The sequence below is a fragment of the Ixodes scapularis genome, unplaced genomic scaffold, assembly GCF_016920785.2.
Source record: "Ixodes scapularis isolate PalLabHiFi unplaced genomic scaffold, ASM1692078v2 PGA_scaffold10__122_contigs__length_95168666, whole genome shotgun sequence".
Taxonomy (NCBI): Eukaryota; Metazoa; Arthropoda; class Arachnida; order Ixodida; family Ixodidae; genus Ixodes; species Ixodes scapularis.
The window spans coordinates 32745435-32771432 of NW_024609836.1; the positions used below are offsets into that span (position 1 = coordinate 32745435).

Sequence of the window (25998 nt, forward strand, 5' to 3'; positions counted from 1 at the left end):
ATTACATTAATACATTACATTAATACACAATACAAAACGTTGCGTGAGTGACGAAATCGTGGTGTATGTAAGCTTCTTGAAGACGTACACAATTTACAAACGCTTTTGACTGTTTGCTGGTTTCGAGAGTGTACTGGCTGGCGCAAAAATTCGTCTCTGGCGTCTCCAGGCGTCTCCGCGCTCTTTTATCGGCGGGCTACCGATCATGGCTAAAAAGAACGCTGAAAAGGGTACGTTCACTTGTTTATCTGTACGTATTTCATTCGACGAGTTGTTGTGTCACGCCCGGCATAGGATGAGCGTCATGTCTCATCATGTCACCAGCCGGTATGGCTGACACATCACCACCGTTGAGCGAGCGTCATCTTCATAGTGAGTGGCGTTCTGGCGCTAACGGTTCCCACTCAAAAGTAACGCGAAGCTTTAATTTCGATATCCACGCATGTCGGAGAAGCCCGATTTTCCGTGTGTATGCACGGCGTGACTGTTGAAAGGACGCCTTTCGTTGCAGTGAAGCGGCTTGCCAAGGAAGTCCTCCGAAGCATCGAGAACACCTCTGCGAAATCGGTACGTAGTGTTTCGTGGAGCTTTTTGTATCGTGTTGATGATGCCACAATGCTTGAGGCTTCTATCCTCCTTTTTCTTTTTTTCGCCACAAGCGAGCATACACTATCACTCTAATACTAATAATAATACTTTATTTGTACTCAGAAAGGGGGGGGGGGGGGGGGGTTATACCCAGGCATACAGGGCCACAAAAGGCAATGCTGCCCATAAATGCACCAGGGCTTGTGTACCCAACCTGGGGCCCGTAAATGCATGCATAAAGGTGATACTATCGCTGCAGGCATAAATGTGATCAACCTGTTTATACGGAGCGCATTTTCGCCTGCTTCTTGCTCAGGGGTCGCGATGATGTCAGGATGCCGAGCTCTTATCGGTTGATTGAAAAAAATAGTGGGTAGACCTTAGGGCATATAGCATTGAGGTCTACCCACTATCCTTTTAATCAGAACCAATCTAAGCTTGCCGTCATTCTGACGTCACCGCAACCTCTGCGCGAGAAGCAGATGACTTGCTCTCCGCAGCCGAATGCCTGAGGTAGCCAAAAGGCAGAAGCTTGTACAACCAAGTGCCTACATTACTAGATTACCTCAGTTGTGGAACTCTTGTGGGGAACTCTTGTGGGGGGTAGTACCCCCCTCAATCACTTCAGTTCACTTCCGTCGTTCGAGGTGCCATCTAGATTTTCGTTCCATAACTGTGCGTTCCATAGAGCAGAGCTGAAACACCATCTAGACGCTGTGCTTCAAAGCGTATGTATTCCATAGAATACACTGCAGTTACAATAGCAGCCGTTCAGCACGTTGAGCGACGGGAGGCGAGTCATGGCGAGTGAGGGGGGTACTGTTCGTGCAAGCGGCGTCTATGAGCAGTTCCGTAGCTGAGGCAATTGAATAACATTGCTAAGTATTGGCTGCCTCCTCGGGTGTGTGTTAACATCTGATATGATAGTGATCATCAATGAAATGAAGTGGAGGGAGAAATGGCTGGGGTTATACAAAACTTACTGAGCTCTAGGGCACGCGACAAGCTCCTGCTGAAGTCGCGGAGTTTGTTCCCAGCCCCAGGCAGGCGCGAGAGCGTCTGCTCCAGCAAAGGAAGGTACGCTGTCACCACGTAGGGGAACAGAAGCATCACGTCGCCAGGTACGGGCGAGGAGAGGAATAGGACAGCATCTTTGGCCAGAGATCTGGGGACCGAGGCTAGGTAGGAGCCAACCAGCGAGGGGCCAACAGTGACTAGTTGGACATGATGGCTCCGGTGGTGCCAGCGAAGGGACCGCAGGCGTTCGTTGCAGTCTGAGGAATAGTTGTGGTGGGCCAAGGTTCGAGTCGCGCGGTGCTGCACGCTCTCTAGGCGCTCAGTGAGGTGTATCTGGTGAGGGCTCCAGGTGCAAGATCAGTACTCTAATCGAGAGCACCAGAGCCGTGAACAGTGTTTTGAGAGTCATAGTCAAAAACAGTGCATAATATACTGGACACAAAGTAGAAGACAGACACAGGACATACACTGACTAACAAGTACATGCTCTTCTTTTTCTTTTGATGAAGATAAATGTGTATAAAGAAAAAAAAAAAAAAATTGAAAAATGATTGTAAGAAAAGAATCTACAGCGGCACAAGAAAACCTTAGGCCCGAATGAGGTCCTATCTCTCAATCTTTTTTCAAATTTTCTTTTTCTTTTTTTTTTCTTCACATTTATATCTGTTGAAAGAAAAAAAGGAGCATGTACTTGCGCATTCCACTGAGCGCACGTGGAAGTTCCAGTAAACCTTCGGTTGTTAGTCAGCGTATGTCCTTTGTCTGTCTTCTGTTTTGTGTCCTGTCTTTTATGCACTGTTTTTCACTATGTCGTTCAACCAACCAGCCCAGCAAGCTACCCTGTTAAAGTACAATTCTTCAGAGTCTCCCGTCCGAAACGCCGGAAAAACCTGGTAGCGAAGCCCATTACACTGCAAGACCTGCCCACCACCCTAGCCACGGGACGGCTGAAATCGAGTTATGGCGGCAATGATGCCACCCAAGATGTGGAGCTCTTGCATAGACGAGAGAAGGAGCCCTCCAAGCATGTAGTCTGGTGACTGGACCTTCCTGGCTGAACTGAGGTCACATTCACGAAACTATCTTACACCAAAAGTGTGCGTACGACAGAACGTAAAAACAAATTCGTATTCATAAAACGAAATTTTTGCAGGTCTTGCACAGGTTACAATGAAATCCTACGACAGCTCCGGAGCTGTCTTTTGCACTTCTTCACAATCAGATCAACATCGCCGACAGTGTCGCTCAGTTACTTGGTCGTGATATCCCACAGACATTTATATTTCTATGTGCTCTTCTTGCGCGTCCCGACTTCAAGCAGCAAGAAAAAAGAATGAACTACTTGAAACCAACCACGGTGGACATGAATGCTGGATCCACAGACATCCGGGAAAAGCCACAATGGCGAGGATCCCACCAAAGAAGTGACCGCCGGAGGCACATGGTTTAGAGAAGCTAGTTTTAGCGAACTATGTTTTACCGACCCACGTTTATTGAATCCCTTTATAGAGAAACCCAGTTTAGAGAGAATGGCGATGAGCCTCCTTTCAGTGAAATTGTCCGCCGCAAAGCGACGTGTACAGATGGGTCAGGTGAGTGTACATTTTTGTAATGAGCCACCACGAAGCGGCGTAAATGCAGGGGGAAGGTGGGTTAATGTGCGATAAAACAATACATGTGCAGAGTAGGAAAGCCTTTTTTAAACTTTTAAACAGCCTCTCCTTTTCTATATACGGCGTTTCTCTAAACCGAGCTTCGGTAAAACATGCCCATTATCTAAAACGTGTTTGGCTTAAATGGCGTTTGATCAGCCCTTGTTAACCCGGCTAGCTCGGCGAGTTTGGCAGAATATAGGCCTAGCGAGGCACTCCGACCTGCTCTGACGGTCCCGGGCCAAGACAGTCCGCCCAGGACCGACTGGCTTGCTGAATGGAACATACCCGCGCCACCCTTGTGGACCCTTCCCATCTGAATAGTTTAATTGCTGACCTTAATTTTAGATTAAGAGGTTAATCTCTTCCCTTTGTTTTCTAAGCCAGCGGTGACGAATGCTGTCGTCGAAAAGGGGCTTTCATTGATTTGATCTCTTTGTTTTGTGTGATATCGAGCTCAAATTAATGCCGAATAGATTACCTTCGCAACATGGCATGTACACTTTGTTATTAGTATACAGTCGCCGACTGTTTTTTTGGACTCCGATAATTCGGACTTGTTCGATATTTCGGACCTAAAGGCGGAACCGTGACTTACCCCATAGAAATAGTGTATATTCATGACCAATGTTTCGGACAGCTTGAAGTCCGAAAGTTCAATTATTCGGACAAAATCATTGCGAGAGATCAGCGGGAAACACCACCGAGAAGCGACCATTTTGAATTCTGTGTTGGCTGCAAATGGATTGGCTTGGTTTTGCAGCGCTACTTGAGTACTCCCGAGTCCTATTGCTAGGTGACGCTATGCTAGTTCTTTTCTTTTTCATTTAGCTGCACGTCATCATCATCATCATAATTATAATTTTGCTTTGTTTCCTTCCATCTCTTCGCGCATCCGCCACATCCGCCCCACTTTCGCGTCGCCAGTCGCAATGTTGCAGTCCTGGATTTGCACCTCTCATCTCGTTCAGACAACGCTGGCTTGGACGTCATGGCCGAACTGTTCTGCCGCCGCGATGTGTCGTTAAGAAGCGCAGAAAGTACTCGACCATAACACTAGAAAAGAAGGCAACGATTCTCAAGCTAACAGAAAGTTGCCGAACGCAAACGGAGGCGTAACCTGAAGCAAGGCACTATTTACGGCTTTTTTAAGCCCACTTGGAAATAATAAAGGCAAGTTTTTTAATCTGCAGATTTTTCGGACTGCTCTATTATTTGGACGTTTTTTCGGTCCCTGCGAAGTCCGAATAATTGGCCGGCGACTGTACCTTCTTTATTCCGACACAACGGTATGTCAACACTGTCGAGCTAGAACAGTTTGTGGGAACTATGCAATGCCTATCCGACCTTCCTTTGCCGAGTGTGACGTCAGCATCGAGTTGCAATCGTAAAAGATTGGTTCCAAAGCGCTTAGCAAGACGCGGTCCAACAGCGCGAATCTAGCACTTCGATCAAGCACAAGTGTTAACAGGTATTTACCATAAAGTTCAGAGAGAACGCCCGCCTCTGAAAGATTGCCCATCCCGTTTTTCTGGTTAAATATCTGATATAAAAATTCCGAAACATCGCCCACCCCCCGATTCCCATCAGACGTCACACGATGTCCGCCGGAAATTGCATAAATTGCGCCATTTGCTGTAGCGGCTCGTCTGACAAGCGGGTTTTTGCGTTTTTGTCTGCGATCTGCGCACGCGGTATCGGCTCCCGTAACACGCGAGTTGTTCCCGCGTGTATGTTGCACCGTGAAATGTGAATCTGGTGCGTCCGCAATTTGCGTAATCCGTTACCGTGACATAAGTTCATAGCGGATATTGCGTTTTTGTCTGCGCGCGCAATATTGGCTCCCGTGACAGGCAAGTTTGTAGTGGGTTTCCACATGTTTATTGCACCATAAAACTTGAATCTGCTGCGTCCGCGATTTGCGGTATTCATTCCCATGAGATGCAAGTTATCGGTGGGTTTCTGCTGGAGTTCCTCGATATGCTCCCCCGAAGGGTGAGCAGAGTTACACATTTGTTTTCCCCGCGCCGCTACGCTGCTATTCGCCGAGATCCATCACGTGAGGAGCAAAGCATCCGGCGCCGTGCGAGAAAGCCACCTTTACGGTCGCTCCGCCGACGTTTCTCGCGCCCCGGCATATGTTCCCCTGCTTTCCGCCTCCTTTTCCTCCTCTCCTGTTTTCCATGCGCGGCGGTGCACGCGGCGCCGCTATTCGCCAAACTTAGTCACGTGAGGAGCAAAGCATCCAGGGCGTGCGGGAAAGCCGGCGCTACAGCCACCCGCCGAGGCTGAATGCGCAACTCTGCTACTGTAGGTAGCTATATACAGGAACTCTAGTTTCCGCGGGCCCTCCGCACCATGAAATGCGAATCTGCTGCGTCCGCAATCTGCGGTATCCTTTCCTGTAACACAGGAGTTCATAGCGAATTCCTGCCTGTTTATTTCGTAACCTTCCCGTAACACAGGAAGATGGGAGGGATATTGTTGGGGCCAATGGAAGAGGAAGGATTCATGCAGTTAAGGGCCTCCTCGAGGTCTAAGGAAGTGAAAGAGAGGGATGAGCGGACATTAGGGTTAGACAGCAAGTTAATATATGAGCCATGGCGGGGAGGTAAGGAAGAAGGAGCAGGTGTAAATACTGAAGCGAACTGGCTGCCAAACATGTCGGCAATCTCCCTAGGTGATGAGTCTATCCTGCCATTGGAGGTGAAGGTCGGATACTGTCGCATATTTTGTCACTCGCTGATGTAGGACCAGAAAATAGTGGTGCAAAACTATTAATAGTACTATCGATAGTATCGATAATCGCTAGAAATCTGACTAGCGATAGTAAAAAAAACTGTTGATAGTACTATCTATAGCCTACTATTGATTGTTCTGCAACATTATCGATAGTTCTGCCACATTATCGAGAGTTTTGGCAAAACTATTGATTGTATCGATAGTCCATTTATCAATAGTTTTGCATTACTACCAAAAAATTCTAGGTTCTTTCCGCTCTCAGAAAGCAATGGCGTTGGCAAATGCAGTTTCAGCATCATCTAGGTCGGCCTTCAAGGAGCGCTGTAGTGCCTTCACTTGCAAGAGTTTCTTAGCGCACTGCAGACAACCGCACGCTCAAAAAGGCCCGCATTTTTGAGCAGCACAGACATGCTCCCCTGTGGGAAACAACACACGGTACACACTCCTTCTGGATTTCACATAGCAAGTCGCACCAAAAGTCCATGTTTCACAGGCAGTGGTCAACCATAGTGGTCATGTACCACGGGGTGAGGTGAGCCAACCTAGCCATGTGCCCTTTATCAGTCCGGTGGAACCTCCATACTGCATGAGCAAAGTAACCCTTGCGGGGAAGAGCCATGGTGTATGTTAGTTCGATAGCTGGGTGGTCACCATGGCTTTGGGTCGGATGGGACACAAACAGAAGATCGAAGAATCTGGAGGGTGAGATGCAGGTGGGAGAGTGGCAGATCTGCAAAAGACCTAATGTCGACACCAGGCCCAGGAGAGTTTCATCAGTCACATCAGAAGCGATGGGAGTATTGGAACCCCACCAGTCAATATGGCTGCTGAAGTCACCAAACATGAGCACTTCATGACAAGGCTTTGCCAGTGCTTTGGTAGCGATTTGTCGAGAAGCTTGTAGACGGTAGCTTTGGTGAACGAGGGGCAATAAGCAAGGATTAGGAGAGAGCTGCCCTTTGGGTGGCACCAGTTCAAGAAAGACAGTCTCCAACTCTGGGTGCTCCATGTCATGCCTCCTGACTGCCGGGAGGCTGGAGGGCATGACATGGAGGATGGGTATGTCGCCGCCGTGGGATGGTTGGTCGTGACAATGGACAATAAAAGATGCGTGGCCGAAGAGCTTGGCGTCACTAACACCAGCGTCTAGCCACGTTTCTGTGAGAAGAATGACGGTGCTGCCGGGTAGGGCTGAGGAGGCAAGCTTGAGGTCTGACAACTTGTTCCTCACACTTCTGCAATTAGTGTACCAGAACGTGACCGTCTTTTTGAACGGATGGTGCGGCTTGGGGAGTGGTGATGTGTCAGGAATGCCAGGCGCGGTGGGAAATAAAGGGTTGGGGGCAGCGGGCATCTTAAACAAGTCATCTCAGTGCGGTGGCAGCGAACAGGCTAAGCAAAACCGTGGGTCGCCTCCTTCACCTATTTTGCGGTAATCGCTCAGTGACATGTAAACACAGCTGCGGTGGACCCAACCGTCGCACAGGTTGCAGCAGATGGCCGCCTGGTTGTCCTGTACCCGCTTTGTGCAGCTTGCACAGGAAGGCTGCTGCGGCCCGGGGTTCGTTGCGATGTCGCCGGCAAGTAAAAGAACACAGACGGTGTGTAGGTTGAGGCGGTGTCCTGTGGTGCCGACTGGAGACAGTCGGCAGCGCGGTTGGGAGATGCGCTGGTGTTCCGTCGCCATTGTTGTGCTAGGCCTAGTCCATGCCGTCTATGCAGAAAAGGCCGTCCATGCGGAAAAGTTTGAGGGAAAGAAACTGGCAACGTACACCGAGGTCTGCAGTTGGCACGATGGTCGGGAGCTAAAGGGTTGTCCAGTCGGAGCCTACAAAGCACCACGAAGATACAGCATACGCGGAGCAGAGGAAATGTGCGACTGTCAGTCACTATCAAGATTGCGGAATTACTAGGTTGAACATTCCAGAAAAAAGTCACGGAAGGAAGGAACATATATTGGCAATGCATGCACCACGGCTCTGCCCTCAATGATGCCATGAAGTCATAGCAATATTGACATTTGTCACCCGTTTGAGCGACGTCAGAGCCAACCCCGGGGGACGGAACTCGCTACGCAGTTCTCGAGGCGTTTCGACGTGCAGAAACCGGGCTAGGGTTTACTAGAAACCAGGAAAGGAGTTTCTGCTTTTAGTGATGCGACGGCAACCAATCCTGTGTGTTGCTGGCCGTCGCATCTGTTCTAATGCGAGTAAAATTTCTGGAAAATAATATAAACCCAATGTGTAATCATAAAGAAAACCACTTATTGTGTCCATTTTAAGAATGTTTAAGAGTATAACTGCAGTGATGGAAGTGCTGCACCCTTTGTGCCAAATTGCATGGAATATTGGTTCAGTTACCTATGAGATATTGGTTCAGTTACCGGTTATACCAAGCTCAAATGTTTGTTGTCTGTCTGTCAGTGCATCTCGTTCACTTGTCCAGCAGATTTGGCGTCTGCTTGTCCAGTGCATTTGTCTCAACTTGTTCCGCATGTGTACTGTCTGCTTGTCCAGCGCATCTGCAAGAAGTCTCCGGCAGCTCTTACGGAAGAGAAAGAGAAAAAGGAGGACGCCGTCGTGGAGGTGATTGAGAGCATGGACAGCCCAGGGAGGGACCCTGCGTCAACCCCATTCCTACGTCGCAGACGGCGTGCTCCGTCGAAGCGCCAAAGCAACGAAGCGGCAACTGCTGGAGCAAGCCACGCCGATCTCGGTATGTCTTGTCTGCACGTATTGACCTCGTTTAAAGGGGGGCACTCTTCCATTTGTCTTTCACGATAGCCAATTTGCTTTAAAATTTTCTCAACACACCGATATGCACAACTGAGCTACAGTGTATTTGTGAGCGCTATTCTGGTGTAAAAGAATTACTATAAATAAACCAGTGCACGGAGTGCATTGAAACTTTTCACAAGAATATCTTTAGGTAGTGCATTTATTGTACACAAGTTTCGTAACTGTAGGTTTCAGAAAAAAATACTTAAGCCTAAACGATGCTGTTTTTCTATGCCCATAGAGGGATACGCTACAATCCACGTGGTTCACGCTGCTACTTGCAGACGGTACTGCACACGTTCAGATCTGCTGTATCCGACGTGCTGATCTGCTGGATCTGCTTTTGGGCATTCATCCCAAAGAAGCTCTCACGTTTTTGCTTTACGTTGTGCCACCTGTGAGTAACTGCTTGAACCAGAATGGTTTTTACCGTTTTCCTTTTCATGTTCACAAGAAAACAAAAATACTTAATTATTTTTGCTTAGATAATTTTTTTTCTAATTCCTTACACTCATAAAATTTGAGTTGGTTAAATGCACCACCCAAAAACACCTTTCTGAGAAGCTTCATCGCACTCAATTTATTGGTTTGTTTCTTAAAAAAATATGTTTACGCTCGAATATCACTCAGAAACACCCTGTAATAGTGACCGACATATCATGTCATAATTGAACTTGTTAGATTCAATCCTCACCGTTGTTCTGCAGTAAACGTCTTTACCGGCAGTGTCCTAAGTGATGCCAGTGGCAGTCACAGATTCATTTCTTGGTCTTTGAAACTTGTTTCCAACTGATTACGAGAAGTGTGACGGTGTGAAGTGAATGCTGAGGAAGCGTTCTCTAATGCTCACCTTGCAGCTTGAAAGTGTGTGATATGCTGTAAACAGGGATGGGCAAAATACTTGCAACTATGTATCGAAATACAAATACAAAATACTTCGTCAGAAATGTATTTAATTACAGATCTAATTATATTTCCAAAAAAGCATTTAATTACAAGATACAAATACAACCAAAGGTATTTGGTCTCCTCCAAATACTTTTCCAAATACATTCCTCAAAATTTGCGTCAGTGACTTCAGGGCACCTGCAACGGGTTTCTGGGTATCTCATTTTAATTTTGCATCGCACACTCGGGAGTTAGTGTGCGAGGCTCTAGTAACGTAATAAAAATATAATCACAAAAAAAAAAATGTAATCAGCTTGGACGTTTAGGTGATAAAAGTACAGAGCTTCAAGCAGCTTTTTTGTCGATTACATTTTGGTATAGACCAACAAAGAACTGAGACAACCAAGACGCGCAGCACTAGCTAGAGAAATTTTTATTGTTGCAACTCGCACCAGTTACGAAAATCTGGACGACCCGCGCATTTAGAATGTTCCAGGCAAAATAATGGATGGAAATCAGGCTGGAAAGCATCACAAGTTGTCACAGGCACTTATTTAGCCAGTCTGCCTGTGAACGTCGATTTCGTCACTATTCTTGCCCTGGACTAGCACCGGAATCACAAAGTCACTAAACGCTTGTGCTTGATTGAGAGACACTGCATTCGGTGCAGGAACGTAGTTTTCTTCTTGCTCTGGACACGTCTTAGGATGAGCAAAATGAGTCGTGACAATAAATTTGAGGGATGTATTTTCGCCCACAAAATTGTATTTAATTACAATTGTATTTAAAATACCCACATTTTAGTATTTAGATACACACGTCAAATACATTGCCCAATTTGTAATTAAATATAAATGCAAAATACACAAAGTACTTGAAATACGTATTTCAAATATTTGTATTTGAAATACTGCCCATCCCTGGCTGTAAACAATCCGGTTAGGTATTCGCGAAACAGGTGCTGAAAACAATTCGAGCAAAGTGTTGACGCTTAGAAAGCTGCATCGAGAAGCTGGGCTTCCTTGAGCAGTTATCTAGCAACGGAAAAATACGGAAGCAAAGGTTCTCACACGGTCATTACATATGTTCTATTAATAATATTAGTGTTTAGAATACGCGAAAGAAACTAATCCAATAAGCTGGAATTTACGGTCACCTCGGTTCAGGGTTGTCGCGAGTTCTGATTTTCGATTCGCGAACTAGAACCCAGTCTTCAGCTTTGGACTGATTTGCAAAAATTTGAGCCTGCAAAAATTGTTTACAGTACTATGTTTTCTAGACTGCCTGCTCAGCCAGTACGTCTTCCAGCGAGTGATGTCGCGTCATTGGAAATCACGAATAAATCTGAATGCTGGTTTGGCATCGTCTTTAATAGCCATTTATTCGATAGTTATTTAAAACTAACTATAATATTAGATTCTGACCAGTTGCACATTTGATTCCTTTGTATTCCTTGTCCCATGTGCAGAGACCTCTGGCACGGTGCCGCGTCAGCGCGAGAGATTGACGCCATCACCCATGCATACCTCGTTTTCTGCGGCAGGAGGTTGTTCTTGGGACGGTGCATCTTCCCCTTTCGGAGAGTCTCCAATCCGTAAACGCAAGGTTTGTAAAAAGTTTCCTTTGCTTTGTGTCTCCAGGAAAGCGTTGAATGGTCATGCAAGGCCTGAGAGGGAGTCTCAACACTTAGAGAGTAATTTTTGGGTGTGCGACCATGCCTTGAAAAGTGTTTTTTCACAAGAAAATCTTTAAAATCAATTTTGCACTAAATATTTTTTTTTTTTTATAGTTGTGAAAGAATATTTACTTGCTTCTTGTGTTGGAGTACAGAGAAGAGACGACGATTTTCATTTATGAACGTTCGATTTTGTATGGTAGGTCATGAGTATGGGTGTTCGTGTTTGAGTCATCGTGGCCACGTCGCCAAAGCAGCACCGCAGTTAGCGCGTCGCTCTGCACCGCTTCCGAGCATCTTGATTGAGAAAAGGAACAACTATTCTGTATCAAAGCAATTAAATTATTTCGCCAGCCAGCGGATCCAAATAAATGTAAACGTGTTTGGTATCGTGTACCATAGACGGCAGCACCATACATGTGTGCAAGTATGGCCTCAGGGCGCCGCCATCTTGCTCTGTTGAGGTGCTCTTGGGTGCGTGGTAATTCAATTGGATTATAGCTGCACCCAAGCGCACTCCAACTGAGCAAGATGGCCGCACCTGGAGGCCATACTTGGTAATGTGTACATCCTCCGGCAAAAGTTGCCACGCGTTTCACTGCGCGCTCTATTTGTTTGAAAGATGCGTTGCATATTTTTGGACGCATTCCCCATTTCAAGATTAAAACAGAGACACGTCTAAAGACACTCTCCGCAGTGGAAGGGTTAAGGAACAGCTGTTTTTTTTTTGCACTTGGTCACTTTTTAAACAAAACCACGGGCTCTCAAACTGTGCTTTTCAGGAATCCAGGGATTCCCCAGATTAACCCCGGGGGCTCCCAAATTCCTAAAGCGCGATCCAAACCAACGCTTCTTTTTGAGCCTGTAGGTCGTGCGGCTGCAGATGTGACGCATTTCCTGACGTTTTTGCTGTTTCCGGGCGCGCTTTCTGAGTCAGAACCGTGCGCTTTGGTTTGGACGGGCGAAACTTCGGCACGAGCGCACAAGCAAAGTGCAATTGCGACAGACGGCGAGAGGAAGAGAGAGAGAGAGAGATCGCGTTGTCATGTTGGAAGAGAATAAAAGGGGGGTGGAGAGGGCAGCCAGACGGCGAGAAACGCGGAGCCGGAATTAGCTTGCCCTCCACCGATTGGCCGGGACACAGGAGCGCCCTACTACGTCACCGCGCGTTTTTGTGCGCGTTGAGAAGGAGTTGAAATTATCCAACTTTCTTGTGCGCGCCCGGAAGAAGCGGCGCGACATCACGAAAATACGTCACATCCGCAGCCGCACGACCTACAGGCGCAAAAAGAAGCGTTGGTTTGGATCGCGCTTAAGTCTCCGCAGCCACGTAAAGCGTTTTTCTCGTTTACGGAAAATATTGGATCCGAACTGCCTGCTGATGCGCAGCAATGAGCCAATCACTCCCTAGCGCCTGAATGATTGTTTAGAGGGCCTGGGCTTTTGCACTGCATCACTGCCAATGCAGGGAAGGGTTTGTTGGACATCAGTCGAGGGAGGTGTTCCTTGAGATGGAAAGTTTGGAAGCCCACATATTGTACAGCTGTCTCCCAGTCCTAGAAACTTAGTCTTTCCCGCTAAATCTGGCATGAAATTTTGAATTTCCCCGCCAAGCCTGGCGAGGACAACACGTGTTACGCTTTTGCGTTGTACAATTTTTGCGACTTTTCTTTTTTTCTTTTTGAACTTCACTGTTGAATTTTTTTTTCAACTTCTTGAGACTTTTGCAAAATGGATGGCACCTAGCAGGAAAACACTGAACCAAGTGGAACGGGTCCTTCAGCGATTTCTGCTCGTTTCTTGCGTCGTTCATTTACGCGTCGTTGGCGGTCGGTGCAACTGAGCAGTTGTGCCGGCGGCTTCCTCGTTGCGTCATGTCGGTACGTCGCCCGGGGTCGCTCAGAATGCAACATATGCGTCCGCGTAAACCAGACGCCGCTCGTCTACCGACGTTCGTCAGCACCGCGGCCCTTCCGTGGCTTCTCCAAGGAAGGTCGAGCCTCCGGAAGCTGTGTTACGCCAACGCGTTGCCACAGGTTTGAAACGTGGGGATTCGAAGTTGGGGCAGGCCATTTCAAGTCCAATGCTTTCCCTCTGAAACTCTAGCGTTACGCGTAGAGGGAAACCACCAAAGATAATCAAAGTCATAGGTCATCGAAGGTACACACTCAATATTAAAAACAGAAACAAAATATGATATTGATAATTTGTGGCTTCTAAGAAACTACAAATACATTAATTTAAAAAAAAAAAAGAAAATGATGCACAGCCACGTGATTTTTGGCAACGCTATCCTCTCTGTATCTTCCTCCCCACCCAGTCCAGTTGTGGTTTCGGTTTTTAGCAGTTGCGTTTTTTTACTTTATTAAAAATATATGTGACACTAGCAAAATATTGATTGGGCAATCTTCTGACATCATAATAAAATCTCCTAAAAAATTAAAAAAAAAATTTGGATAGTGTCAGGGTTCCTTTACACGCGACCGTGACGTCACGCAGCTGCGGTGGCGCTGTCAACGGCACTGCGCATGCGCAGGCGATTCACTTCACGTGAATTCAGTTTCTGCGCACGCGCAGTGCCCACACCTGGTGGGGGCAAACGAGGGCTTGTTTGTAAACAGCGTGTCGGTCTATAAGAAAACTTGACTAAAAAAGTTATAAAAAAAACAACGACATACAGAACGTTTTAAACACCGTTACTCTTGTGTTTGAGGCATGCGTGATTGTCCTTTTTTTACACTTTTCTTAGTCTTGGGTTTATTATAGAGCCAGTATTTTAGTATTTTATTAATGGGCAACTATTTTGTATTTTTGGAATTCATTGTCGTTTTTGGTTTGCATACAGTGTTGTGTTTTTAATATGGACAGTTCCGTGCTCCCAAAAAGCATTCATAAGGTAAGTTTTCTAACATGACAGAAGTGCATGTATTGACCCAGTTTGTCCCCCAAAACATTGTCTGTATAGCGTGCTCTTCATATTATTGAGAAATTACTGTACCTTGTAACTAGGGTTCCATGTTTTCAGTAAATACCGACAAACCCCGAAAATTGATCCCAAAGGTTTTGTTTATCGAAGTCGGGGAAAACTGACAAAGCCCAAATCGGAGCTGTTTTCAAATAAGGAGAAGAAAGACAATCTTGGTATACGGCTTTATTCTGCATTGACCCGGAAGCAGGACCCAATTAACTGTGTGCGAGGCTTCCCCTCGCTTTGGAACCACGCGTTCTATCTCATTTCTTTTTCTTATCGTTACGGCTCTCCCCGGAGCGTTTGTCTCCCAAACGCTCCGGCGACAGCCTCCCGAACACTCTAAGGACAACCTCCCGAACACTCCGGGGACAACCTCTAAACCTTCCGGGGACAACGTGGGCCTCCTGCGTTGCCCAGGGGTCGTTGCAAAAAGGAACTTGTTTTGGGTAGTTCAAATTTGAGCTTCTCAAACTGTCACGCATGCAGAAGCGCACCAGCCCTGGTGCGGAACGCGAGGACAGAAAAATACAAAGAAACAACAAAAATTCGAACGCCCCCGAAGCACAAATCAAAGCTAAGACGCTGAGAGCGTGAGCCAAAAGACGCCGTTTCATGCGGGCAGAAGTAGAAGTGAAAGAAAAAATAAAAATGAAAGTGGCACGATACAGATGTTTTCCCGTCACCACCCAGAGATAAAAGACGCGTACCCTAGCGGTGGTAGCATGATTTTGGCATTTTCGATTGTCTTATGGCATTGAATCTATTCGATTTAGGGTGCCTAAAGGTGTCTTTCCGTTCTTCAGCACCACACAGAAAAAAAAAAAAGCTCAACCAATGTGCCATAAGTAGCGCGAGGCTCAATCGGGTGAGCTTGTACTACCCAAAATGAGGGCGCTACAGTTTGTTCAAAGCTTCAGCGCAGGAGGCCTATCCCAAACACTCCGGGGACAACATCCCAAACACTCTGGGGACAACCTCCTGTACACTCCAAGGACAACCTCCAGTACACTCTGGGGACAACTCCCCGAACACTCCTGGGATAACCTCTCAAACACTCCGGGGACACCCTCCCAAACACTCCGGGGACGTCCTCCCGAACACTCTGGGGACGTCCTCCCACACACTCCTGGGACAACCTCTCAAACACTCCGGGGACATCCTCCCAAACACTCCGGGGACGTCCTCCCGAACACTCTGGGGAGGTTCCCGTAGTGTTCGAGAGGTTGTCCCTGGAGTGCTCAGAAGGCTGCCCCCAAAGTGTTCGGGAGGTTGTCCCGGGAGAGTTTGGGGGGCTGTCCTTGGAGTGTTCGGGAGGTTGTTTCCAGAGTGTTCGAAAAGTGTCCCCGGTGTTTCCAGAGTGTTTGAAAGTGTCCCCGTGTCCAATTTTCTTCAGCACAAGCCCTGATAGACCCAGATGTTTCATCCAACACTAAGAATCGACTCTGAAAAATCCCAAATCTGTGGAAAACAATTACCCCCCCCCCCCCCTTAAAAAAAAAAAAAAAAAAAAGACTGCCCCAAGTTTGAAAAAAAAATAACCCCCCGAAAACACGGAACCTTGCTCTTAACCCACTCCTTGCTTCAGTGTCAATGTCCTCGGAGCCCCGAAGGTATACAAAATCTATAAATAAGTAAACGGTTTTCCCGACCACTCCAAACAGAGAGGCACCGCGGTGTGGAGTCCCGAGCTGTCTGTGCGGCGCGTGAGTCGGACGTACAGCCGAACTCCGGTGCGCGGGGCGCGTCGAGCACTCAACCTCTTCGAAGATCCAGAGGATGGGGCAGCCGTGACGGACCTCTTGGAAGAGCCGTTGACGTCAAAGGTCAAGAGGCAAGCCAAGAAGGCGACGCCTTCCAAGCTGCCGGACAAGAAGCGCAAGGTTGGTCCTGCCGCGGTTTTCTCGATTGGGGAACCAGGCCGGAAACGCCGGGATTCCCCACGTCTTCATAAGCATGCTGCACTCATTTTCGCCTTAACTTGGAGAACTATGAAGGCTACAGTCCCAATGAGCTGACCGGCACGTCAAAGGGAAACTTTCGGGACTATAACTAGTTGCTTGCAGTGCTGTTGAAGCCACGGGCAGAGGAGAGACTTGGGTGAAAATGTCTAACTGGGATCGGTTGGAATCGGAAACGGGGATCGACTGGTCCCACCTGGGATTCGACGGGGACCAATTGGAGTTCGGCCGGGACCAGTTGAAAGGCCAACCGGGTCCAGTTGAGGGGTAAGCAGGTTGTCACCACTCCCCATTGAAAGTCATCTGGTTGCATCATTCCCATTTGGGGAGAAATTGGGAGTCAACTGGGACGAGTTAATCGAGAAGGATTCTGGGTGGGGGTTCAACTGGTCTTACGATGCGCGACTGGGGAGGACAGCTGCTTCTGTGCGAATTTCGAGTGACTGGCTAATCTCCAGGGGGCAAGGGGCACAGAAGCAACGTCTGGTACTGGCAGGAGAGGATCTGTGTAAAAGGGAAGCAAGTCCTTCCCCGCCTCTCCAACTTCTTGGGTGTCGCTCTCGGCGGCCTCCCACCCCTATATCTTTGGTAAAGGTTGTTACGTGCATCGCTTCCTTCGCTCCGATTGGCACGAAGGGGTGTAGCATTCGCTCTTTGCCAGGTTGCGGTGAAAGAAGTATTGCTGTCGTCTTAAATGTTGCATTATTAATCCCAAATGCATTTTGATTAAAAATGGAAGTTAAGATATGCTCAGAGCACGAAAAGGAGCATTTCCCGATACACGGGATGTTTGCATTAGCCTCACGGAGTCGTCCGGAGTTGCCGAAATACGGGCGTCTGTCCGTTTAGTGCCCTTTAAATAAAAAAGTAAAGCTATCGATCCATAGCATTTGTTGGGAAATCCTAGCATTCTCAACAAGATATTGACGAGCATTCAGTACTTTGCAGCACTACTGCTGCACTGTATCGGACAATGTCTCAGGCGCAGCGTTTGCCAAATTTATGCGGCACGCGCAAAGTGCCCCTTATTTCGTGGAAGCGCTATCCTGGCGTCAGCCAAAGACCTTCTCCGCGACGTGGCACTCAGTGGAACAGCCCAAGTTGTGGAGGCCGCTCGCCCGAGGTTGAAATTGCGGTTGGGCGGTGGACGCTGCGTTTTTAAAAGCCGCCTCTGTGCATCGTGGTACGACGGAGTGATGAAAAGCAAACATCGGCCGTCTGGCAAGATTGCTACGTTGTGCCTGGTTCAGCCGTGGTGTTGGCCAGGAGCGAGCGGCCTCAATGGGAAAGCCCTGCTCAGGCTCTTTTACCGAGTGCTACTTCGTGGAGCAGTTCTTTGGCCGCCACCATTATAGTGCTCCCATGAGGTAAGATACAGTGTGTGTGTGTGCCATATAAGTAAAATTTTGGGTTTTCAAAGTTTATTTTTCACCATATTCAGAGGTTGTTTTCATGAGTTCGCTTTTTGCTGAAATTTAGGAGTTTATTGGAGTTTAATTTTCTTTAGTTTCCCATTCTCTGAAATTCTGAGTTAAACGTATGCTGAAAAAAAAAAAAAAAATAAGGCGCACTTGTGTCAATTAATATTTCTTCAGCTGTATTGGCAATGGTATTATTGCCATTGGCAATACTAATTTGGCTCATGACAAAAGTTCCACACAAGTGTTACTTTGACAAACGTTGACACCTTAAAATCAATAAACTCTTCGAGGTGGTCGCTAGGAAGCTCACATTCATCCCATCCTATCCCATCGACCTACCCCGCAGCCGCACGAGGTGGAGTGATGAAGGACGTAATAGAAAAGTTTCAACTGCCTCTCTTCCCCATTTTATGCAATCTCTATGGTACATAGCTATCACTGTTACAAAAACACAAGCTTTCCTTCCTCTAAGCCTAAGGTACAAAGAGTATGGCCCAAACTGGAAAAATTAAGACAGTGGCTTTTGTTGTGACCCGAAAGTACAATGGCCTGTTGTCCCAAATAAGCCTTGACGAAATAAGCTGCAACACCTCTTTGGACTATGGTCTGATATTTGAAAGATAACTGTGGTGTCATTTTCCCAGGACCAAGAACCCTGTGCGCTGATCAGACTTTATTGCAAAAGTAATGTCTTTCGTTTTTATTTTTAGGGGGGGGAGGGGAGTGGGAAAAGGGGTGCATTGGCACATCCAAATTCAGAGTTCATTGGATAAATCCGAATTAACTGTATTTCCCCTGCAGAGCATCTGTGGTTCAGTCCTACATCCGAGTATCAAATTCAAGTAGAGAAAACTCCAGTCAGCCTTTCTTTTTACATTGACAGGCGTCATGGGGTCTTGCCAGCTGCATTCATGGCGTTGCGCTCGGCAGAAAACACTAGCTCACCCCTCGGCCGAGAGATGGCCGGCACACTTGGCGCCTCTTGACCCTTTGAGGGTCGCTGACGTGCACGTGCGGCAATCACACGTTTTAAAGTTCCCGCCTAATCGTGAAACCGCACGCACCTCGGGAGTTCCTGCTGTCTGTTACGCGGAGAGCAAGTCGTCTGCTCCTTCCGCAGGAGTTGCAGTGACGTCGGAACGATGCCGAGCTCTGATTGGCTTTGATTGAAAGGATGGTGGGTAGACCTGAATGCTATATGCCTCGGGGTCTGCCCACTATTTCTTTCAAGCAGCCAATAAGAGCTCGGCTGTCTGACGTCATTGCAGACCCCGTGCAAGAAGCAGACAAACTTCCGGTCTGCACTTCTTTTGGGGCATCTACAGTTGTTTTATTAGTGCTGCATTTCGCTTTGCTGGGACTTTTTGTAGTTTCGAAATTGGACGCTTCGTGCACGTGATACGCCGGAGATGGCCGCTTCGCGTGTCAGCTGATCTGCTGGTGGTGTCCAATACTTCTCGGAATGTGCAATACTTTTCAGAGGTTCACAGGTTGAGAGCTTATCGTCCGATGAAGAAGCTCTGTAAAGTACAGAGCGCGACACTGTTAGCGCGAACAAGCGATCACTGGTTTTTCCTGTTTCTCTTTTTGAAACCAAGGGATGTCATCTATGCTATGGAAAGAGCTCATTTAGTTCTATAATGCAAGCAATAACATTTCGTGCTCGCTAATACTATTTAGAAGTAAAATGCGAAAATGTGCCGACGTGGTGTTTGCGCTAACAGTGTCGCGATGTGTACCTCCAATTCGGAATCTAACCGCCAGAATGTCACGAAAGCTATAGGGAAGCAAATGGACCAAAACGAAACCAAATGAAAGAAACGGTGCAACTTTTCACCCTCAACATTTCCATCTGATGTTTTTTTCATTTGAACAGCTCGCAAGCTCTGCATGTGCTCCCATTGAAATAGTAAAAGAAAAAAAGAAATCCTGTGCATTTATTTATTTTTTGTACTCTATCCATTTCTAAGAATACTCATCTACTGGTGCACATTTTTTGAAAACGAAACTCGACCGTGAAAGGATTAAGGTCGCTCGACGAAATTCACGCTCTGCATTTCTCGCAAGAAGTACCGCCAACCATTGTTGTACGAATGTGCAAGACATGTGCCACGAGCAGGTGCTGAGCCTCGGTTTGCCTCCGAGGGCCTCGATGCAAACACATTGAGGGGCTTCAGCATCTCTCGCCTCCCAATTCAAAGGAAAGAGCCACAAATAATCATCACCAGCAGTGCCGTGGGGCCGGTGTGGGCCTCAGGATATCGCCTCGCTTCTCTGGATTTCAATGTGATCGCTTGTGGAGAGGCCACGCAAAGTTAGGACACTATTTGGAGGGGGAGGGGGGATGCCATGCTGTTTGTATCGAAGCAGAGCGTGAATGCCTCCGCCCACTGAGCCATCACTGCCACTTCTACGCATACCACAGCAAAAAGGTTGCGGACTTTTTAAAGCTACCCGCACTAAGCACGTGTTCGGGGTACCCACGCTTTACTCTTTGTGACATGCTATTTATTATCTCTAAATTCAATATAGCTCTTGAGAAAACGCAAACAAAGGTAATGCCAAAACGAACACGAATTTTGCCGCCCTCTCTGGCGGGCCGACGTCACGCGTGGTATAACTCGCAAGTCGAGCAGGCACTCTAAAAATGCAGTGTTCTGTGCATCGTTCTTCGTTTTGCTGTTGCGAGCTTCCCCAGCGTTCGTTTCACACCGTCAAACTCCTTGCTGCCCGTCGGAGAAAGAGCTGCTCTGCCCCCATATTAAGGCATTTGACGTCGCATTTTCAATGCTCCGGTGGAGCTTTTCAGCCTCTCGGACAAAAAAAATTAAACATTTAGTAACTTTGCCAAAAACGAAAGTATTGCCACTTGTGATCTTGTAGTTCTGAGTAATGAACTTATGTGTTGAATCGAATTTGGGGCTAATCAGGGACTATCAAAATTTCCCTGGAACTCTCCGGCTGACTGCTCTACTTTAGGCAAAACTCACTGTGAAAGACATTTTTTTTTTATTACTTAGCTTACCGTAATATCCCGAGTCATCGCCCATCCCCGAGCCATCGCCCACCCCATTTTTTGGGCCAATATCAATTTCCGAAAAAACACCGAGTCATCGCCCATCCCTTCAAATACCCCAGCGCGGACTCTGCGATCCGCGAACACTCATCCTACCCGAATGACGCGGCCGCGGACCTTACAGTTGGAGGACGTCCGTGACAAAGTAAAACGATGGAGGGAAAGTCACTTCTTTTTGTTTACGCATTTCCTTCGTGAGCGACCCCAAAGTGGTCGTGTATCCGTGCGAAAAGAAAACGATGGAGATAACAAAATAAGAGTTTGTTAATGTAACCGCGGAGTGTTAGGTCAAAGCCTGTCTCCGCCGAAGTAAGGTCACCGCGAACCCGCTCCTTCTTCCCGCCCGTCGCGACTGCGGTTGTGCAATATTTTAGGCAAAGCCAAAGCGTAAATAAAGCTTTGCTGGAGCCTGGAACGTCCTACACAGACGTTTGCAGAGCGCCCCAACCGTGCATTGATAGCCCGCCGTGCACGGACGCACGTATGTACGCACCAAACAAGAAAGTTGCGCAAGAGCTTGCAATTGACAAGGCGCCCGACTTGGCCCGACGCCAAAGTATTTGCCAACGCGACCGCCGGCTTTCCCGCTTTCCCAGCATTGCTCTTGGTCGCTTCTTTGGTCCGCTCGCTCGCTCACTCGCTCGTTGCGCCTGGTCGGTTTTTCTATTTTCTTGTAGACTTTTCTTTCTTTTTTTTTTTTACTAACTAGGAGAACATAGTGGTGACATTCTTTCACGGAACAAACGTTCGCGCTATACGCAGATCGGCGGTGTTTCTAGCGGGTATGCAAGCAACGGACTTCGCTATAGTAAAATATTCTTTCTTGAGCATTTTTTTCTATAAAACAATGAAACTAAATCGAGTTTTGAGTTTGATGTATCTCTTGTGCATCAGCGCTAGATATGCAGAGAAAAATAGGCGTTTTTTTCGCTTTTTTTCAAGTGTTTGTGCTCACCCACCGAGACATGGCCCACCCCACTTTTTTAACGAATTTCAGGCGGTAGGGGGGTGGGCGATGACTCGGGATATTACGGTAATATTTTTTGTGTGGAAACCCCATTACATTTGGAACTTCAGTCCTATGCTTTGAGGATGTGGTTCACAGTGTGCGTTCCTATGCTTTGAGGACGTGGTTTACAGTGTGCGTTTTTAAGCCCTAAGCTAGGTTAGGTACACTTACCGTGGCGCATCATGACTCGCAGATTATAACCTTCGGTCAGAACCGTGCCAGCATGCCCATGATGTCGTGCGTTTCCTCACCCAAGCGGCGTTTGCGAGTCGCACTTCAGCAAACTTTTGAAAATTTCTTCTGGTCACAAAAGAAAAGCGCATGCTCAAGATGACCGCACGGAACATTTTCATTTTTTTCAGGCTGCTTTCGACGAGTGGGCAGACAAAAAGGCGGCGGAGTTCGACGAGATCCTCCAGTTTGAGCTGACCTTCGGTTGACCTCGGAGGGTCTGTCGCCACCGACAGCGAGGCGCCAAAGAAGTGGCACGCCTTCTCTGTTTGGTCTGCACGGAGATTCGTGGTTCCGGTGAACAAGTCGGTCACTACCTGGCGTGAACTATTTTGTGCCACATTGTCGGAGCTAGCACAGCTTCCGCAGTGCTGTTGCCCGAACCGATACGAGAGCACGTGGCTTTGTCTCGAGTGTCAATTGTACCCGCTCTCGTGCAAAGGAGACGCACCGGAGCACAGCAGAAGCTACGCTGGCCTAAAAAATGTTGCGTAAAATAATTGACGCCGTGTACGGAGGCGCGTTGTGGCAACATCGGTGGCGACTTTGTCAACCAAACAAGTGATTTCGGTGCGAGGTCAACAAGTGTGAAGTGTGAAGGAGTGCTTTATTTATACCGACTTAACAATGCACAGAGTGCTGCATTTATGGAGGCCTGTAACTACGATTTTCTCATGTATTTGTTGCTAAATTTGTTTTGTGTTGAAGAAGCAATGCATTCCTTTTTTATGTGTGAGTTTTGTTTTTTTCCCTTCAGTATGAATATTAGGAGCGGGCTCGTTTTGCTCACCTTTTTATTTTTAATGTACCCATTGAACAAGGCACTGGACTGTGCTTTGGCAGGCTGCTTGCGCGAATGCCCGAACAGAAACATTTTGCTAAGAGCTCCGCATTTACACTTGTCAAATCAGTTTTACAGGTTCCCTTTTATAATTTTACAAGGGAACGATACAAAAGACATATTTCCTAGCACAGAGTGCTTGTTATGCCAGAGTCCGACTAGAGCGACAAACAGAAACAAAAGACAGCGACAAGCTACAAACAGATGCAGCATGCTCGCGATGGTACCTTTGCAGGTGTTTAGTCGTTCGGTGCTCGACAAGTAAGCACGAGTGATTGCAAGCCTGCCAAGGATAGCCTTGCGTGCATGATGCTTGTGTTTGAGCATAGCCTCCTTTATTCTACAAAGCCTGTCGAATTGCGAAAGACTCCGGTTTGAGGCTTGTAATTGTGGTTTGTTTCCATTTGTCGCTCTAGTGGGACTCTGGCATTATGCATCAAGACAAGCATCCAGGCCGACAACTGTGCAAAGTCTGGCTATGCTTTCTGGCTGTTCAACATTGCTTGAAAGACCTGGGCACTAAGAATTTATACATTTCTTTCAAGTCTGTATTTAGTTTACGGGCTGGCAATCCAACAGTTTCAGTTTGCACTGATGTTCAATAAAAGTGCCTCAGATTTAACTTAAGAGCATATATATACCTTATAGGACTTCCTTGCTATGTTAAAACACCGCATACTTTGAACAGGCAGGTCACAGATATAATCAGTACCTCTTATGCCAAGTTGAGTAGTTCAGCTGTTCGATTCTGGGCAATACCTTGTTTTAGGGGCAAACATGTCCTCAATACTTGAATGGAGTGTTTTTTCATTTCTGCTTGCAACCAATTTAGAAGCTCTCAGTTGGTTTGTGCGTTGTATCATCTAATGGATTTGTGTTGCAAATAGTGACCTTTATTTTTGTGTTTTGTCTACCAATATTGTATGGAAAAAAAAGCAGAGTGATCGTCAAACTGCAGCTCCTATTTATTTTGGCTACTGAAAGCTATCTGTTGCCATTGCCTTCAACTGACTCAGATTTTCCCACAGTAGACTGGACTGTGAGAAGCTCTAAAAAACACTTGCTCTATCATAGCTTCTTTTAAGTTTTATGATTATTTTTAACGCCTTTTTAAAGAAGCACATACCCATTCTGTTTTGCTTTTCTAAGCATAGCCTCTTGTAACACAAATGTCTGAAATTCATACTTTTATCATAGCACCCACAGTTTGTACATTTTGCAATGGGTATCGCACGATATAAAGGAGTAAGAATTATTCGGTTTCAGTGTTTATGTAGTAAATGTTTGTTGACAAATCTTTCCATGTATTTTGCGATGCCTTGTCTCGAGCAGACTGAACCGTTGGGGCTATTAAAGTATGGATGGGGATTTTGCTTCCCTGGTGTGTACCTGACTATATAAAAAAAAGAAGGATATAGAGCTTAATATTGAAAGGTCGAAGCTTAACATGTCACAAGGTCGAAGCTTTTTCACTTGAAACAAACCTTGAATTTGGAGATGAAGCCGTTTGATACGAGTGAGCATTATTTCTCTCCCTTTCGGAAATAAAACATTCAAACTTACACCAACTTTTTTTTTTTTTTTAAGATTTGGATGTATTTTTTTAGACGAAATGTTACAGATATGTTTCCGCAACAAGCTGCAAGTCTTGAGCAGGCACACTCCACGAGGTTGTGGAGGTTGCAAACACTATGGTCCTTCGAGGCTCCTTGCTTCGGTGCGGCGACCCCCTCTTCGTTCCAGCCGACTCATTGACCAAGGAAGTGATCTGCGACAGTTTCTCACAATGGGGGATCAGTGGCCCGAACGTGTCGGCGCACGCAGCCCGGGGATCCTGGGGTCGATTCCCATTCCGATCTGGACGAGCATTGTACCGACGTGCGCGATCGGTCGTGCATCACAATGGTACTCCACTGGCTAAATCTCTCGACTACGGCGTAAACCAGTGTTGCCACACGTCAAAGGCACAGATCGAGCTTTGAGGCCGTATAGACACGATTATCAAATTTGGTCTTGGGGACGCGCACAGGACACGAGTGTGAAGGAATCAAGTCGACGTACTCTGGGAGGAACAAGCATGTGCCATTTTTTTCGGGCTTGACATTTTTCCGGATGAAACTAGGTCGTCGAAACATGGGCTTGTAAATGTTCCTCCGACCTTTTCCGCAGACTTCGGGCGAACTCTGTTACGACCCCACTCTTCCGCCGCCACGCATGGTGACTTCCCGGGTGCCCCAAATGTCCTCGCTGCAACGAATACGCCTCCCTAGAGCATTGCCTATGGCACTGCTCCCATGTTCAACCCTCCCTTCGATAAGCAACCCCACTCGGAAACGGACTGGCTCACCCTACTACCTGATGCAAACCATATGCTCCTACCAGTCCTCATTCAGCATGTGAAAAACGTGGTGGGCAAGAACTGGTAGACGGCATATGAATAAATATATTTTTTCTCTCTCTCTCCGACCTCTTCACCTCTATCCAAATAGGTAGAGCCCTGCATATCCGCGGATATCCGCAGTAAACTGGCGGATTCGGATAAAAATATTCAAGCTTTGCGGGTCGGATGCAGATATCCGCGGGTCCCGATTTACATATTCTTTTGCCGAGGCGGCCCATAAACGTGTGGGACCGCACAGTGTAGAGTGAGTGAGTTATACTATGAAGTGCATCACTGAATGTATTGCAGGGGCAAACTACACTCTTAGATTAAAGATGCCAATCAAGGAGAAAATCATTATTTACGTCAATAAAGATTTGATTTTCACTAAAGATTGCTCTAGAACATTCTATCTCGCCAAAAATACTGTCCCTAGAAAAAGCAAAGAATGCAGGAGTATCAGTTGTCCTGGAAAGCGTGTTCTTCTTTGGCAGGGAGAAGGGCAGAAGACTTTCTGGCAAAAAACAAACTAGAACGTACAAGCCAGAAGGATGTAGAAGAAACCTGCAAGTGGCTTCTTTGCCTACAAATATATATTGAGAAGACCGAATTTGGTCCTCTCAAGTGGTGGAACTTTCACCAGCACGAGTTTCCGCACCTCGTTCTTGTAGCGCAGTTTGTGCATACCACCCCAGTGGCATCAAGTGCACCAATGAAGAAAGACTTCTTATTAGCGCGTGTTAATTTAAGAAGTCTTAATCCGTCCGAGTTG

The 25998-nt window shown here is 47.0% G+C and overlaps 1 protein-coding gene across 1 annotated transcript; it reads left to right on the forward strand.

Annotated features, from left to right (window-relative positions):
• Positions 1 to 113: 113 nt before the first annotated feature.
• Positions 114 to 24410, forward strand: LOC8036055. The gene is made up of 6 exons (XM_029971533.3): positions 114 to 230; positions 512 to 567; positions 8516 to 8714; positions 11133 to 11269; positions 15972 to 16190; positions 22137 to 24410. The coding sequence occupies exons 1-6, from the start codon at positions 206 to 208 to the stop codon at positions 22212 to 22214; spliced, it is 714 nt and encodes a 237-aa protein (XP_029827393.2). The 5' UTR covers positions 114 to 205; the 3' UTR covers positions 22215 to 24410.
• Positions 24411 to 25998: the final 1588 nt, after the last annotated feature.